The 17,851-nt window shown below is 35.9% G+C and overlaps 3 protein-coding genes across 3 annotated transcripts in view; 2 read left to right on the top strand and 1 right to left on the bottom strand.

The window, feature by feature from the left end:
• LOC126760570 (uncharacterized) overlaps nt 1-5,831 on the top strand; it is a 439,995-nt gene extending 434,164 nt beyond the window's left edge. Inside the window, exon 14 of the transcript XR_007667221.1 lies at nt 5,810-5,831. The gene's annotated coding sequence lies outside the window, so the exon portion shown is untranslated. The remainder of the gene's footprint in view (nt 1-5,809) is intronic.
• Nucleotides 5,832-7,337: 1,506 nt separating this feature from the next.
• On the top strand, nt 7,338-7,865 carry LOC126760591 (urease accessory protein UreE-like). The gene is made up of 2 exons (XM_050476336.1): nt 7,338-7,404; nt 7,477-7,865. Exons 1-2 carry the CDS (start codon nt 7,399-7,401, stop codon nt 7,723-7,725), a joined length of 255 nt encoding a protein of 84 aa, XP_050332293.1. The 5' UTR covers nt 7,338-7,398; the 3' UTR covers nt 7,726-7,865.
• A 3,224-nt stretch (nt 7,866-11,089) lies between these two features.
• LOC126758466 (vitelline membrane protein Vm26Ab-like) lies at nt 11,090-11,511 on the bottom strand. Its single transcript, XM_050472733.1, has 2 exons — nt 11,506-11,511; nt 11,090-11,410 (listed from the first exon to the last, which is right to left on the bottom strand). The coding sequence occupies exons 1-2, from the start codon at nt 11,509-11,511 to the stop codon at nt 11,090-11,092; spliced, it is 327 nt and encodes a 108-aa protein (XP_050328690.1).
• Nucleotides 11,512-17,851: the final 6,340 nt, after the last annotated feature.

Raw genomic sequence — 17,851 nt, forward strand, 5'->3', positions numbered from 1 at the left:
AATAGAATATAAACATTGAGGTTGTTAGACGACCAGTTTTTACAAAATCATTTTTTATTATAAAAACTTATCAACTCGTTATTTTTCAAACTGCATCATAACATAATATCATAACATAAAACGTTGCCATCTGTCAATGCTATAACGATGTGATACCACATGATCGTGGTGGCCAAAAGACCGGCTCAAAACGTGAAATTATCTGCTCACTGTAGTGTTCTCTCAATAAATCCACTGTATATCCATCAAATAGTCGGCCGTCATGTTCTCACCGGCATCATTTTCGAAGAATTATGGACCGATGATTCCACACATTCCGGCCCATAAACCACACCAAATCGTTTTTTCTGAATAAAATTGCAGCTCTTGAATCTTTCAGGTTGCTCTTCTGTACGAGCGAAGCGCGCGAAACACCTTCCTTGCGCGAATTTTCGTAACAAAATTGAACGATTCGTAAACGTTGTTCAGGTGTAAGCCTTTACATGATGAAATGCCAAACAATACTGAATGAAAATAACATGACAATTTGACACGACTCACGCGTGATCTGTCAAAAAAGGCTATTGAATAAAGAACCTCTAATTGAATCACCCTTTATTTTCTCAAAAAGCTCAAACATCAGCAATATTTAGATATTTATATATACAAAAAATATTGCTCTTTAGAGGAAAAAATAATTTCTAGGATATTTGGCTTCTGGAAGGTCTTTTTTAAGTCTCCAGTAGCATTGCTGCACTCTATTACTCTTAATAGTACTTCTCCATTAATGAAACGATAAAAACTCTTATCTTGTTCGTCACTCACTGCAAATTTGTCGGAAAGAAATCCAGGTAAGAGTTCAGCATATGTATTTTTATGAACATATTACATCCAAAGGTTTACATGACATTATAAGTTCATTTATTAAGTCTTTCTAATGCTTTTTTTTGAGTAAAATAACAATCACTTACGACCTATCCACAGTATCTACGATTGTTCAGCTTGTATGGCAGCACTATGCGGTAGTGGCTCAATTTCGACAGAAAAGTAGCTTCTTGTGGAGAAAAGGACGAGTACAAAATTTTAGATCGATATCTCGAAACTGAGGGATTGGTTCGCGTATACATAGACAGACGAACGTCGTTAAATCGGCTCAGTTCGTCACGCTAATCAATTACATATAAACTTTATAGGGTCTCCGACAAACAAACTTCGTGGCAAACTTGATATATCCTGTCATAGACATATTATGAGAGTTAAGGGAAGGTTTTAAAAGTATTTAAAAATAAACAAAAACACTTTAAAGTGTAAAGTCAAATCGTAGAAGAAATAAATGTGACGTTTTACTATTAGGTAAGTAGCTGAGTGCTGTAAATGTAAATATATTCTCTAAGACTACTTCAGAATTCTTAATAAACCAGAAATTTCTCATACTATTTATTTTCTATAAAAAATATGTTTGCTTATAATAAAGTTGAAAGCAGTTGCCTAGAGTTTTTACACTCTTGGAACCTGTTGCTACAGAGTACGTATAATAGTTTTGTTCACCTAACGGTTGTTTATATCATTCAAAACAGGACAAGATATATATAGGGTTATGTATATATAAATGATCAGGATGACGACAAAAGTTGATTCCGGGTGACTGTCTGTCTGTCTGTTCGTCCGTGCAAGTTGTAACTTGAGTAAAAACTGAGCGAGTTTCTTAGTACAAAAAAAATTACGCGTTCGTAAATGGACGTAATCGGACCACTGCCACGCCCGCAAATCACCATTAACCGGAAACCTATAAAGTGCCATAACTAAGCACTGAAATAAGATATTAAACTGTAATTTGGAACATGGGAATGCAGTAGCAAGGGGTATCTGTGTGCAGAAAATTTTGAGAAACTGGGCTTGGCCCCGGGCTTTATTATGTTTAACGTACATATCTCCTAAACCAATACAACTACAATAGCCAAAATGATCCTGGTCAAATGCTATAACAACTCCTACCGATATTGTGCAAATGGATGAAATCGGAAGGTAACCCCGTTCAATCTAACTAATTTCGTCACAGACATTAAATTTTATCTCCGAGATGATATGAGAAGACTTTATGGGATCCGATGTGAAAATTGGACTATTGGGCGTGGCACCATTCACTTTTTGGTGAAATCACATATCTCGTTACCCGACCTACCGATTTTGACTAAACTTAGTACTAGGCTTTTTTCTATGTCACAGTGTGAAAATGGTCAAAATCGGACTACAACCCCGCCTACTTCCAATGTAACGCAATTTTACATTCCTTTTGATTTCTTTCTTTCTAGTATTCAAATCAAGAAGTAATTAATATTACGGTAAAAAATGTTGTACTAATATTTCCTCTAAAGTGTGCCACCTTATGAACAAAAATTGTCCAAATCCAACTAAAACTGATCAAGCCCCTAGGAAGCGAATATGTAAACTCCAGCATCTACAGTTGACTTTTGACTGAAAATATCGGTAAATGTATGAGATATACAGTTGCAGTTCAGACAGAGTCCTTTTCTATCAATAGTTTGTCTGTATGTCAATAATGGGTTGAATCGGGCCAATACTTCTCTTAGCCCCCATATACCTAATATAAAGGTTTTCGAACTTCCGAAGACTTTATACCGCATATATCGGCCAATTTTAAGTTATCTCAATGAAAATGGGAGATCGTGTTTTACTCATAACAATGTATCTTTGTGCCGAAAACTGGTTAATTTGAACGAAAACTTGGCCCAGTCCCTATATAACTAATATCAGAACTTCTGAACATCCGCCTGAATTTATTCAATATGATTGGTTTTTAGTATCGGCATGTTAATAGTAAAATCTGGTTGATACTACCCCACTCTCTTTTCTTAAAAAACCTTATGTTTATGAGTTATACATATAATAGGTTGTCAAAAAAGTCTAGCGGTATTTTCGCTAGTTGGCGCTGAAAGCGCATAGTTCTAGTTTTATTCGTCGCATCGGGTCATGCTATACCTTCTTGCAAAGCTTATTTCACGCGCTAACACGGGTTTGATTGATTTTCGTTTCTTTTAAGTCGTTCGTGAGTTATAGCGTCGCAAACATGGAGCAAAATAAAGAGAAAATACGGCATATTTTACAGTACTACTACGATAAAGGCAAAAATGCATCTCAAGCCGCCAATAAAATTTGTGCAGTTTATGGACCCGATACAGTTTCCATTTCCACCGCACAACGATGTTTTCAACGTTTTCGTTCTGGTGTAGAGGTGGTCGAAGATGCGCCACGCTCCGGAAGACCTGTTGTCGAAAATTGCAATAAAATCGCTGAATTGGTCGAAAGAGACCGGCATAGTAGCAGCCGTAACATTGGTCAAGAGCTGGGCATGAGTCATCAAATATTCATTTCAATTTCAATAAAAAAAAATTCAATAAAAATACCGCAAGACTTTTTTGACAACCATTATATTATATGTATACTTAGATTGCCTTTAAGTATTGCCTTAGCCTTGATTCCTGCAAGTTGCAAGAGTATAAAATGTTCGGTTGCACCCGAACTTAGCTCTTCCTTACTTGTTTTTAATGTTATTAGATGCCACACCCCAAAATATTAATTAGCGATAGATTTTCAGACTCACTGTATTGCTAGCGGACATCTCAGCAGTAGACATTCTAAAAAAAGACAAAACATGTTTTTTACTCTCTTTTCTTACCATCTCATTAACAAGTCAAATGTGAACGATCAAACCCGTTTTCCCTTCAACAGCTGACGTACCGCGTTAATAATAAACAAAAAATATTGGTCAATTATATTGTTGCTAATTTTATAAAAATACTTTGTAGGCTCGTTCTGTTCATGTACACATACACACATACACATATTTTATTAATAGGTATGGCAGTGTGAATCTTGGGGCAGCGGAGCATTATATTCTCTCACTTTAAGCAAGAATTAAAGGCGTGTTAAAATTGCCAGGTGTCTGCTAAATATTTTATAAACAAACAGTGAATGTGAATATAAAATGTCAGTGCCCGATGTTGTTTTATTTGTTTTGTTCTACTTGGTCAATAAAAAAATGGTAATGACAGATTTGACTTATTATTTAAATTAATTGTTTTTTAATATATCCAATTTATTATTTTCTTTCAACTAGTATTTTTCTAACACCACTAATCTTCTGCTTTACTGGCGTAGACGTATACTATTACGTATCTATAATAGCGCGAGTATAGTTGCCTATCCATGACGGTACACCAAAATATATGTACATTACGGGTGGCTATCCGCTACACACCGTAGACAACTGAGTCGGCAGCAGCCATCTCTTTACATTATCGATTACTATCAGCCCTTGTTATAGTATGTAGAATTGCTAAAATCAGAAAACTGAGCTTAAACAATTGTCTACGCTATTTAAGTTTTGGAAATTGAATATTTTGATTAAATTTAAGGAAATTATGTTTTCCTTATTTTTCAATTATTTACGAACGTTTCAACGGAATAAGTTATCCAAATTATTCTTAAAAGAACGAAAAAAAATTGTTACAGTGAAATAATCAAACTATTAACTAGTAGTCTTACAAAATAGGTTGTAGATGCTTTATCATATAATGTTATATAATTAACCAGAAACCGGAAAACTACCTAGTTATATTAGGCCCGGAAAAGATCTGGAAATGAAATGTCTCTTAAAAGCAGCCAGTGTTACGTCTATTGTCCAATTCTTCAAAATAGATCATATATTTTGTTCCAGCCTTTATTGGTTAGATGAGTAAGGCGCTTTTATTAGTTTCAGTAATAACCGTTAAATAGTGTTTATAGCCGATTAAAAGTCCGTCCGTTTGTTTTTATGTTTCTTTGCACAATAAGAAGGTTCTTGTTGCAAGTGGACGAAATCGAACCATTGCCACTCTCACACAACGCTATTGACCTATAAGGTGCCAGAACTAAACTTTCCGATAAGATAAAATATTTTCATTTGCTACAACGAATTGAGGCGCATCTGTTGTTGTAAAAATTTTGTAAAAGTTAATGTGACCCTGCCCCCTAATAGGTTTATCGTGCCCATCTCTGAAACCCCTTAAACTAAATTAATAAAAATTTCTCAGCACAAATCATTTCGGAAATTTCTCTAAGGAGCAGCCAGTGTGACGTAACGTTTGTCCAATTCTTCATGATGTATGAGAATGCTGCATTATTTCTATAATATTATTATATCCGTCGCCGCAATTCGGTAAGAGACATAATCCTGACGTACCAATATTTCGATGTGAAAATTGGCGAAATAAAACCACAACCATGTCTACTTCCCACCAAGCCCCAATAAATGTAAAGGGATAATACTTTGCAAAAATGGTGTCTGTAAGGTATACCATCCCAAGTCTAAAATTTGTCAAAATCGAGTATAAGTGTTAAGTATACCAGATACCGAAGTTTTAGTACTCATTGCCCATGGTTGTCTTTCTACCGAAAATATCGGTCAATGCGTGAGGTTTTTTGTTGGTATTCGGAGAGAAAGTTTTTCTGATAACCTCCTTATGTACAAAATGGATAAAATCTGATAAATTTTTCCCCATTTTTTGGACCAAAATGGACCGACGTTCTAAGCTTTCTAAGTGAAATTCCTCTTATGATCGACCTCTTAACCTAACCTAACCTAAACCGGTATTGATTAACATTAGTGGCTTAAAGTCAGTTTAAAAGTAGGAAATCATTCTACCAGGTTAGGTAAGGTTAGGTCAAGAAGTCATTCCGAAGATAGAATGCGCGTAGCGATTCAAGTTTAATGTCTTCAATTGACTCGGTTTCCCCAGAGCGGTCGTTTAAGTTTGCTGAGTAGGCAAAGGTCACACGGAGCTAAATCAGGCGAATACGGTTGTTATGGCACGATATTGGTCGAAAAATTGGGGAAAAACTCAAGAAGAATCAATGCAGTATGCGTCGGTGCATTATTTTGGTGCAAAAACCAAGACTTGTCGGCCCTTAATTCCGGACTATTTTTACGGCGAAAACGACGCATAACACTCAAATATTATTCCTTGTAGGCAATTTGTCCGGTCGGAAGGAATTCGGAGTGCACCACAACACGATAATCGAAGAAAACTGTTAACATAACTTTGATTTCCGAACTGCTTTGAAGAGGTTTTTCCGCCGTCGTCTCAGCTTTATCATAATATTCGGCCGATTGATCGTTCGTTTCAGGGTCGTGAGCATAGATCCAATACTCATCGCCAGTAATAATAGGTTTCATAAGATCCGGGTGGTCGAAAAGCATTATTTTACAGACTGTTTTACGAAAAAATAGATTGATTTTGGAACCAATCCGTCCATTCACTTTTCTTAGGCCCAAATAATTTTTCAAACTGGTTGTCACTGCTCCTTCCGATTTTTATTGACGTGTTGATCATCAGTTGATGTTGATGGCAGCCCTACCCTCCCTCTTTGAATAATTTGTACCAATCAAAGACACTTGCTCGTAACAAACAAATATCACTGAGGCCTTTTCTAACATTTTGAACATTTCGGCAACAGAAATTTGATTCCGCACACAAAATTTAATGGAACTTTTTTGTTGAATAATTTAACTCATCGAAAAATCGCCGAATGCATTTTATGTACTTCAGAAAGACAAGCGTAAACTAAATACTAATGATTCTTTTGATGTACCATTTGAGACAGGTGCCACTGACGGTCATACCAACCTAAAAAAAAAAATATATATCGACGAACGGGTTTCCGCGAAACTTAGATTACAAATTCTTACTATTTTTTACAACATTTATTGGCCACAGTGGTATATATATCGGCATCATTCACAGTGAGTTTATTAAGCTCTTAATATCGGGTGACTTTTTAAATAAAAAAAAAAAACGTTGGTTCCTATCAATGCATCTAAACTTTTATGAAATTTATTGCTAGTTTGGATAGACAGACAGTCATTAAAATCAATTCATCGCATCATTCTGATCAATATGATATATATTAAGCATCTTAATAGTTATTTAAAAAAACCGTTAAGTATACAAAACTATTACCATATACGCTGATTAAATTTTGGGAAAGCACCTTTGCTGAAGCCAAGAGTCTTCATATGTTTGTTTGTTTATGCTAAATATAGGTTTTCAAATATATGTTTGTAAATCTAATATAAAAAATTGCAAATGTAAACAAAACAATAGTTGTTTAATAATATTTTTAACAAATTAATGATAATTGAAAGCGTAAACTAAAGTTTTAAATATTCTGAGAAATGCCAAAAGAAAGTAAATAAAATGAAGTGCGAAAATTGAATGACACACCTTGGCTTTGTTGGAGTTCCCATCTTCCCTTAGTATAAAAACGAGTGAGTTGCAATGGAGTAGCATCAATTGTCTATTGACAGCTCTCACATAAGCTACAACTACAGTATTCATACCCAAAGCCAACAACAACAAAATGAAGGTAAGCGTTTAAGTTTTAACTGACAAAGGTTTTAAATATCACGTAAATCTGTCCTTACCTTTATCCTTACAGTACGCCGTTATATTTGCTCTCTTCCTTATGGTTGCCGTCGCACACTGCAGTTCCTATGGCAGCCGTAATGATGAACACGGCCACCACGATGACCATGACGACCATAAGTTAAATCAACATGACCAAAAGAATGATCAACACAATGAACATAAAGGCCAAAGCCAGGGTCATGGCGACGAACATGGTCATGTCGATCAGCACGATGATCATAAAGACAGCCACCATAACAACCAACCTGGTCACCACTAAGTGACAACGGTTTATTGATTCTCCTTCCCGATGTGTACCGGATTTCTGCAAAAGTTTTAATCTAAAGTTTTGAGTTGGCTTTGTACAACAATTTTTGGTGTTAACAAGAAAAGTAAATAAATTTTGAAATCTTGTAACAAGCTTCGCTTTTTACTAATAACACAGGTCAACAAAAAGCAATTGCGCATGGATTGACTTAATACTGTGGGCGAAAAATAGTAAAACTTTTTAATGTAAATTTTGCGCGAAAACCCATTCGTCGAAATATTTTTTCTCGAGGTTGGTATGATGGTCAGTGAGATCTGTACCAAATATCATATTAAAATAATTATTAGTGTTTAGTATACGCTTGTCATTCTAAAACCGAGAAGGTGCATTCGGCGATTTTTACGATGAGTAAAATTATTCAACAGAGAAGTTCCATTCCATTCTGGTGCCGAAATGGTCAGAATGTTGGAAAAGGTCTTCGGTGATAATTGTTTGCTGCGAGAAAGTGTTTTTGATTGGTACAAATTTTTCAAAGAGGGTCCGGAACACGTTGACGACGAACCACGTCTAGGACGGCCATTAAAATTAACTGATGATCAACACGTCAATAAAATAAAGGAGATGGTACTTGAGAATCGACGACTAACAGTCAGAGATTCTACTGGCATCGTTGGAATATCGGAAGAATCAGTCAAAACCATTTTGAAAGATTACTTGAAACGTGAAAGTACGATTGGTTCCGAAATTACATTGCGTTGTCCTGATGGGAGACGAAGCCCTTTCTGTTGATCAGTTCTGAACGTTTTTTTCGATTGCTTTCTTCAATATCATCAGTTGTTGGCAGTAAAATGTAGAATCAATCGTTCGACCAGCCTTTATTAAATGGTGCAAAACCGTTTGATAATAAATGACAAGTACCTTAGCGATATCATGGCTGGTTATGTGACGGTGCTGGTCAATCTTTTTCATAATTTCATCGACTTTTTCAACGATAGGTCGACCAGAGCAAGATACATCTCTCACATCGAAATTTCTAGAACGGAAACGATCGAACCATTATTGTGCTACACGAACTCAAACAAAATCGTTTTCGTAAACCGCACATATTTCATTGCTTGCGTGGCATTCTTCCCGATTTTATACAAAAATTTTATTATATGTATATAACTTTTTTTTCAACTTCCAATAATTTAATTTTTTTGGTTACGTTACCTCAATTAAATTGAAACGTTTATGTAAAGAAATTGGTATTCCTTGTCATAAAACTGAATGCCGCTTTATCATTAATAGCTAAACATAAAGTGTCGAACTAGTTTTACTATTGGAACAAATGTCTATCAAAGAAAATGACTAAAATTTTAAAATACTATTAACGGGCAATTAAAAATATAGAATACAAGTGGGAAGAGATTGAAAAGTTCAAGATGGTGCGCTTTTTGGCTGGAATGCAAGGTGTGTATACTAAATATTCCTGTTGTCTTTGCCTGTGTGGTAATAAGAATGACACTACCGCAAAAAAATAAGCCGGTATGTACCGATTACGAATGGCGAAAAAGCAATACTAACCCAGAAAATCGCGCATGGAGAAGTCAAAACTGAAGAGAATGCTGATTTTCAATATCAGTTGTTGGCAGTAAAATGTAGAATCAAACGTTCGACCAGGCCGGAGCAGCTCATTTTCTATGATTCCAAGGGTATAGTCCACAAAGAATTTGTTCCACCCGGCCAAAACGTTAATGCAGTATTCTACCAGTTTTGAAGCATTTGGTGCGCCATATTCGTGTTCGGTCCGAATATCGCGAAGATGTAAGTTGGCGTTTGTTGCACGATAATGCGCCGACTCATCGATCGGCGCTTGTGACCGACTATTTGACCAAAAATCACATTTTAACCATTAACTGCTCCCCGTATTCACCTGATATGGCACCGTGCGACTTTTTACCTTTCAAAAAAATGCATGTGCCCATGAAAGAAAAGCGTTATGCAGACGTAGAGGCCATTCAAAAGGCTTGCACCGGCATATTGGTGGCCATACCGGCCATACCGTCCAACGAGCTAAAACACGCGTTCGACCTGCTTTTGGACCGTGCAAAAAGCTGAGTTGAAGCAGAAGGAGACTATTTTGAATAGAATAAATTGATTGTGCCGAAATAAACTATTTGTTCTGTTTTGTTTTAAGTCCTGTTTACGTTGGAACGCACCTTGTATACCATCGCACAGGTTTTGTGGTCGTTTCTAACGTTGCGAGGTGGGTGGTCTGTTTGGGTCAAACCTGATGTGCTGCACACATGAAAAAGCTTTCGTGATCACTCAAATCCATTAAAACTTCCTAAGACCAAGTAAATCAAATTTTATTGACAACTAAATGGATTTTATATAATGCTTGTCGAGACGTATAAGTAATCTTCGTTCAAATAAGAGAGTATTTTATTTTTAACTAAATGAGATGAAAGAACGTTTCCACAAATATTCCGTTTCCTTTCTGCCGGTAGTTATTAAAATGAAGTTTAAATAATTTGAACTTTGGGGTGAAGCAACCTTCAATATTAACGGTTAAGGAGGTTATAAGCATTACGAAATCGTAATGTTGCGAGATGGATTAAAGCACAAATGACTGAAGAGGAGTAAAACGCTTTAAAAATGTAATTTTACTTCTCCTTTAGGAATAGTAAATTATACGGACTATTTGTGTTCAAAACTGTCACTGTTTTAAAATTGTTACCTCTTGAGTAATGCTGCCAAACACTCTTCACGCACTTCCCAAAAATGTAAATCAAGTAAAGGCTCAAGTAAACTAATTCCTGCAGTCTTCCGCAAACTAAACATCCTGTTTCAGTATCCAATGCGACCAACTACTTTTCCAAAATAGAAGTGTAAATCTTTCGGCTTGGCTATGATAACGAAAAATATTTTCTAAACTACATATATCAATAATTGCAGAGCTAAAATTATCTATTAAAAAAAGTATTTCCTTGGTCCCGATTGGTAGTAGCCCCCACTTTTCTTATTTGGACAAGTGTAGTTCTGCTCCTTTTTTATTTTTCCTAATCTTCCCCTAATGAAGTTGGTGGTATCGCTAAATGTTATTTGACATATCTGTTAAAGTTTTGCAGTGCTTAAGATAATTCCGAAGTAAGTGTCTTCTCGCATCGAATCGGGGACACAAACGGAACATATTAAGTGAAAAATGAACCATTCTTTCAGTTAACATTGCTGGTTTGCTTGGTCAAAACTCACTTTGGTGCAAAGCAATGTCTGAGACCTTTTACTGAAATTTGCAGATTAAACAAGAACTAGCTTTTATTGCATCTAAACTTTTATTTGGTCATTCAACATTTCTTTCCATTCCATTCACATTTTTGAAGTTATCAGCGATTTACTTCTTCTTCAACAAAGTGGACACCAAAGGAGCAGAGTAGGTGACTGGAGCAACTGGAGCTACCGCAGCGACACGGGCAACTGGAGCGCTGTAGACAGCAGGAGCAGCAACATGGGAGTAAGTGGCCACAGCTGGGGCAGCGTAAGCGGCATGTGAGTAGGTGGCGACAGCAGGAGCAGCATAGGTGGAGTAAGCGGCATAAGGAGCGGCGGCATAGGCGGTGTAGGCGGGCACAGCAGCGGCGGAGTAAGTCAAAGGAGCCACCAAACCGGGATTGGCCTGAGCGACGGCGAAGAGGAGTGCGAAACAGATGAGGAACTGTATGGAAAGAAGAAAAGGAGTTATAAATTGTTTACACTATAACTTCAACTCTATTGAAATAAATTGGCTGACTTCTTGTAGGGTATACTTACTTTCATTTTGTTAGAGTTTGCTGTTAATTGGCTGCTGCGAGTTAACTGATGTCAATTACGATTCTACGCGCCTAATTTATAGCAAAATTTTTCGAAATCAGAAAATCATAATTCTGTGATACATATTTGTATGTAAGGTTGTGTGTAAGAATCCGCCGCCTACACTTTGTTATTGATACTCGTTCATTTACTTCTAAGTACATTTTGTCATATGTTGGTCTGTATGTTCACAGCCGCAAGCACCCACAAAGACCCGCATATACGAGCACATACAAACACACACATACAAAGTGATAATAATTTGACAATAGGTATTAATGCTTGTCCGTTTTGGTCTGTCTGTTATGCTTTATATATGATTATGCTTGAATTTGATCAAAGGGAATTCTTGAATTGATTGCGTAGAATGAGACAGCAAATCTTAAAAATAATTGACAAAAATTGCTAAAAAAAGATATAATTGATAATCTGCAACTGTAGGGCTGCTTGTTTGTTACCTCTTTTAATTGGGTAGTGAAGTAAAATTTACTAACCATATCCTAAGTTATACGAAAACGGGAAAACCCAAAAATGTTAGCGTAATGTTAAAAAAACCCAAACTATTTTTAGACTTCTTTTGGGTAAAATCTCTTTTATTGTTTATTCAAGTCTGACCCAATTAGCATTGTCGCCTTTCAAACAGCCTAGCTTTGTTCTAGAGATGTAATGTAATAAAAGAGCAAATTCCAGTTTACTTCATCGCTTTCTATAGGTATTTTGAATAATCGGTCTCTTACTGGTTGAGTGACTGATGACAACTATAATATAGCTGATTTACTTTCCTCCAAAATTTTTTTAAAAACAATGATATTCAAACAATACCCTTTATATTCAAATAATAGCCTTTAACGTCATTGCTAGAAGCACTAAACGGCTTAATATAAAGATGTAAGGAGGGGCTATGTTCGGGTGAAACCGAATATTTTATACTCTCCCATCAAAGCCGAGGAATTACTTTTAATTTTTTCTGCAAAACTTTATATTAAACAAGGAGAACTTTTACTTCAGCTGCGCCGAAGCTATAACACATGCCGCATTTCGTGAAGATAAGCACTTTATGCCGATCGTTCAGTTTGTATGACAGCTACAGGGCCCAAACCATTATTTGTGGCGGGTGCGCCTCCTGGTGGCCAACCGATGACTTAGATTCTCGTATGAACGGTCGGTCAAGTAAACCCTATCGTTTTGAGAGTTTACGAATTGCTCAACTGGAAAATTTTTTCGTCAGAAAACACAATGTTCGGAATTTGACCGCTTTCGGCCAAGCGAATCAACTGCTTCGCTCTCTCAAGTCTTACTTGTTGCTGCTTCGGTGTGAGATCATGGGCCTTTTGGAACTTGTAAGGCTTGACCTTGAGCTCATTTTTCAATATGCGTTGGATGCTGCGGTCGGATATTTTCAGTTCTTTAGCCATTTGATTGGCACTTCGTCGTGGATTTCGCTCAAGTCGCTTCTTCACTTTCCGAACCATCTCACGTGACGTTGCAGTCTTTTGATGACCACCTCCATGGCGTTTTGCGATGCTACCAGTATCATTGTAACGAGTGATGGTGCGAAAAACAAAAACTTTATTCACATTAAGGTGTTTGAGCTCACGAACAATTGCTGGCTGTGATTTTCCAGCTAAATATAAAGCAATCACACTATTACGTTTGAATTCCATCGCTGATCACTTTTTTTTTGCGTTCCCTTTTGGCAAAACGCTTTTGTACACTTGTGAACAATACTCCGAACTGTCATTCAGCTAATTCATAAACAGCTGATTTGAGTGCGACAGCTGCGCGAACGGTCTGAAGTTGGTTACACTTCGAGTGTCGGACCCTGTATATGTTATAGCTTAGTGAGAAAAAGGTGGGTGCAAAATTTCAGATCGATATCTCAAAACTGATCGACTATTTCGTATATATTCATTTGGGCGGACAGACAATCAGACGGACGGACATGCTGAAATCGACTAGTCTCGTCACGCTAATTATTTATATACATACATACATATATACATGTACTTTATAGAATTTCAGATGTTTCCTTTTGTGTGTTGCAAATATCGTGACAGTGTATGCCTGTTCAGTACATGTTGCGAAAGATATTAACAGTCGTTATTTGACAAAATTAAATTAAATGATAACAATTATATTTGGTCATATTCTAGTTAATGCTATTAAAATTAACCTAACCTAATTAACCTGCTATTAAAATTAACCTAGTTAATTGATTATATATCTATAATATGATGTTGGTGATATAAACTCAATCTAAATATAATATGTATGGGTATAGGAGGAATAAAACATTGAAACGGAAATAATTTTATGAGGAATAAGGCATTTAGACCACGGACTTAATTAACACATTTTCAGAGCTAGAGCTCATTATGCTCATGAAAACATATATCGGCCAACATAACGGTTTAAAGTTAACTAGAGAGTCGGAAACCGCTATATCTGATGTACATAGGCTAGGGATATTGCAACCGATAAATTAGTTAATTTACGCTTAACGGATCTTTGTAGGCGACTAAGCCCATATGCAATACCAACCTGCTTCTTGAATGCCAAGGAACACGTGTACTAAGTTTCATCAAGATATCTTAATTACGTAGGTTCCCTTTTATATTTCTAGATTGGAGAACAAAAACAAATTTTAATCATCAAAAATCGCTTTATTGTTTTACGACACATTCTCAATTAAGATCTATGTACTTTTGGACGATTTTGAACCAATTGTCAAAGCCCTTTTATCATTCAGATTAAGATGTCTCTAAAACATACTATTCCTTATTGTTCTAGTGGTATGGTTGCAATATATCCACTTGTTAAAAAAAAAAACAACCAACCATTTGTTTGGAAGTAACTTTTGATGGATTCAGCTCATTTTGAAACATCTATACTGTCGACTGCTGTTTACTTTTGAGCGCATACCACGATTCATCATCTATATGTAAAATTATATTGTAAAATTTTTTTTTTAGACGAACACAGCTTTTTTTGAGCACAAATTGTTTCAACGTGAATCAAAGTATTTTGCAGTGAAGTATTCTTGCATATTGAATGAATGCTGGTCCCACTAGTGCCTAAAGTTGTTTCAATATCAGAATATGTCACATGACGATAATTTTTGCGCACAGCAACAATTGTTTCCGAGTCGAAACCTTCACGAAATTTATCTTGAGTAATCTACGCCTCGATTGGACCTACGATAATATCGATAAACACTGGTGTTTGATGGAGTTTCATCACCAAAACTTGAATTAAGTTCATCAATGCAATGTAAAAAATAATCGCGCGAAAATGTTCGAGATTTACTTCCATATTTTGGCCGAGATGAATATTTTAAGTAACTGTAAACAACACAAGTAACGTTCGTATGTCAAAATGTTCTGAAAAATTTTCAAACTTATGATAAAACGGGTTGACAAATGCAAAGTATTAAAAGGCAACCTCGGTCATCCTAATCATTTATATGAATATTTTATCCTGATTAGTTATACAAATAATCGTTTGAACAACACAACATGTTGCAAGAATATATAAATTGGTAAAAAAATAATATATACTGTGCCAAACGTTTTGAAAAATATTATCAACATTATCTTATCTAGGATAAAAATTTCGTTGCATTCTATGGAATGTGAAATAATTAAGACGCGCCACAATCTTACATAATAGAATAGAAAATCAATGATGTTATCCATTATATCTTATCACACAATTTCCAAACTTGGTGACTCTTTCGAAAGAAGTCTCTAAAAAAGGAAGTTTCAATTAGCTCCCAAAGTTAATCGTGAATAATATTTAATAAATGTTGACCAAATTAGCATAATTATGGACCTGAACGGCCCTTAGTTAGGAATACTCTATTTCGGCTGCACCGAAGCTGATATACCCTTCACAGGTGCATTTCTTTTAGTAACTATGTGTTCAGTTTATATGGAAGCTATATGCTGTAGTCATCCGATCTGAATAATTTTCTCGCAGATTATATTATTTCCTTAAGCAGTAATCCATGTCAAATTTCGGGAAGATATATCGTCAAATGAAGAAGTTTCCCATGCAAGCATTTGATTTCGATCACACAGTTTGTATGACAGCTATATTCTTGAAAAGGAATTTCCAAACGATATCTTAAAAACTGAGGGACTAGATCTGTTCAGGGTATAATTAGGACTTTCCAAATGAAGCAGGAAGGAACAGTCAGATTCGGTTCACAATTGCTAGGGATTTGCAGGAAGCGTCCCTCTTTCGAGAGATGGACGAAACCTTATTTTTTTCTGTTGGGATGGCATGACATCTGCGAAAGATATGTAATAACCTTACAGTCATTGAACAACCAACATCATATTTTTTCATTGTGTTGAAAATGTCAAATTTGTGTACCAAAAGGTGCTGATTTCCGAAAATCATTAATTTTTTCTTTCCGTTTAAAGAAAAGTGCTGCAAAGTCGCATCGAATGCTGGTCGAGCCATATGGTGATCATGCTTTATCAGAAGTGATATGTAAAAGATGGTTTCAACGGTGAAGAGATATTGATTTTGAGAAATGAAGAGCGTGGAAAAGCATCAAAAAGTTCGTCACCTAAAATGCAAAATAACGATCCACTACTTCAAATTACATATAGTACATATAAGTACATGTGTCCAACATTTTAAGGTTCTGCTATCAGATTTAAGCCAGTTTTAACCAATATTTAAACTCATTCATTCCCCTGTAAATTTCCGAAAATGTTGTTAGGTTATTTTGCATTTTACGTGATGAAATGAAAATCAGTTTTGCATGAAATTGTCATTGGGGATAGAAGAAAAATGGATTCATTTTAAGAATCCGGAATAAAGAAAAACATAGGTTACTCCGCAACAACCATCTACAACGATTGCAAGAACAGATCGATTCGGTAGGAAAACAATGCTCAGTGTTTGGTGGCATCAGAAGGGTGTGGTATATCAGAAGTTTCTAAAATCTGGTGAAACTGTTAATACTAAACGCTACAAACAACAATTGATAAACGTTAACTTATGCATTGAACAAAAATCGACCAGAATGAGTCGGAGGGCACGGCAAAGTAATTTTGTTACACGAGAATGCACACAAAGCAATATCGGTTCAGGATACAATGCAAAATACTTGGCTGGGAGCTGCTACCCGCTGTATTCACCAGGCTTTCCTCTTTCCGACTAGCATTTGTTTTTGTCGATAGGACACGTATTGGGTGAGCAGAACTTAGAATCCTACGCAGAAGCCGAAAATTGTGTGTCTGATTGGTTCGTTTCAAAATACGAACGTTTCCATAGGCATATGCCAGAAAGTGGTGAAAATGTGTAGGAAGCAGTGGTCAATACTTTGAATATACAAGGTGTGTTCCAAAACAAACAGGACTTTTTGAAGACAAAGAGCCAACAACAAATTTTGTTTTAAAATTGGTAAAACTTTTACCGTGGTCGTGAGGACATAAATGACGATCAACATGTGGGCCAATCAAAATCCGTGATCACCGGAAATTCCATCGAAACTGTGCGTGAATTCAACAAAAATCAGCCGAAATCATCATTGAAAATCTCCAAAACATCGATGTATCGCATTTTAACCGACCATTTGGGCTTACGAAAGGTGGTTACGGCTTGTTCTGCACAAATTGACTGACGACCAAAAATTGCTCACAATCCATTTCAATCATCACATTTTAACCATTAACCATTCCCCGTATTCATCTGATATGGCACCGTGCAACTTCTTTCTTTTCCGAAAAATGCAATTGTCCATGAAAGGAAAGCGTTATGCAGACGTAGAGGCCATTCAAAAGGCTTACTGGCGGCCATGCCGGCCAACGAGCTAAAACACTCGTTCGACATGCTTTTAGACCATGCAAAAAGCTGTATTGAAGCAGAAGGAGACTATTTTCAATAAAATAAATTGATTTTGCCGAAAAATCCATTTGTTCGCCTGTCCTGTCCTGTTTACTTTGGAACGCACCTTGTATTTTTTTTACTTTCCCATTCAAAATTAGTATTTCATTTTCACAAAAAAATTATTAATGGATAAATGGAAAATAATTTATATGTAGAATCAAGATCAATCAAGAAAGTGTAACTATAGCAGTCATAACTACTTTTAGAGAGCATTAGACTTTTACTTGGAGAGTGCTTCAATAAAATTGACAGAAAGTTTATGATTTGCACTTGGCGTAACTTTGAGAAAATCTGTTATTAAACTTAGCATTTTATGTTATAATGGGAATATACACCTATGTAATCGGAATTATCCCTTTTCTATGCCTAATAAATTTTGTTCTTATAATAAGTAAAACATTTA

Source organism: Bactrocera neohumeralis, chromosome 5 (assembly GCF_024586455.1).
Source record: "Bactrocera neohumeralis isolate Rockhampton chromosome 5, APGP_CSIRO_Bneo_wtdbg2-racon-allhic-juicebox.fasta_v2, whole genome shotgun sequence".
In the NCBI taxonomy this organism is placed as follows: Eukaryota; Metazoa; Arthropoda; class Insecta; order Diptera; family Tephritidae; genus Bactrocera; species Bactrocera neohumeralis.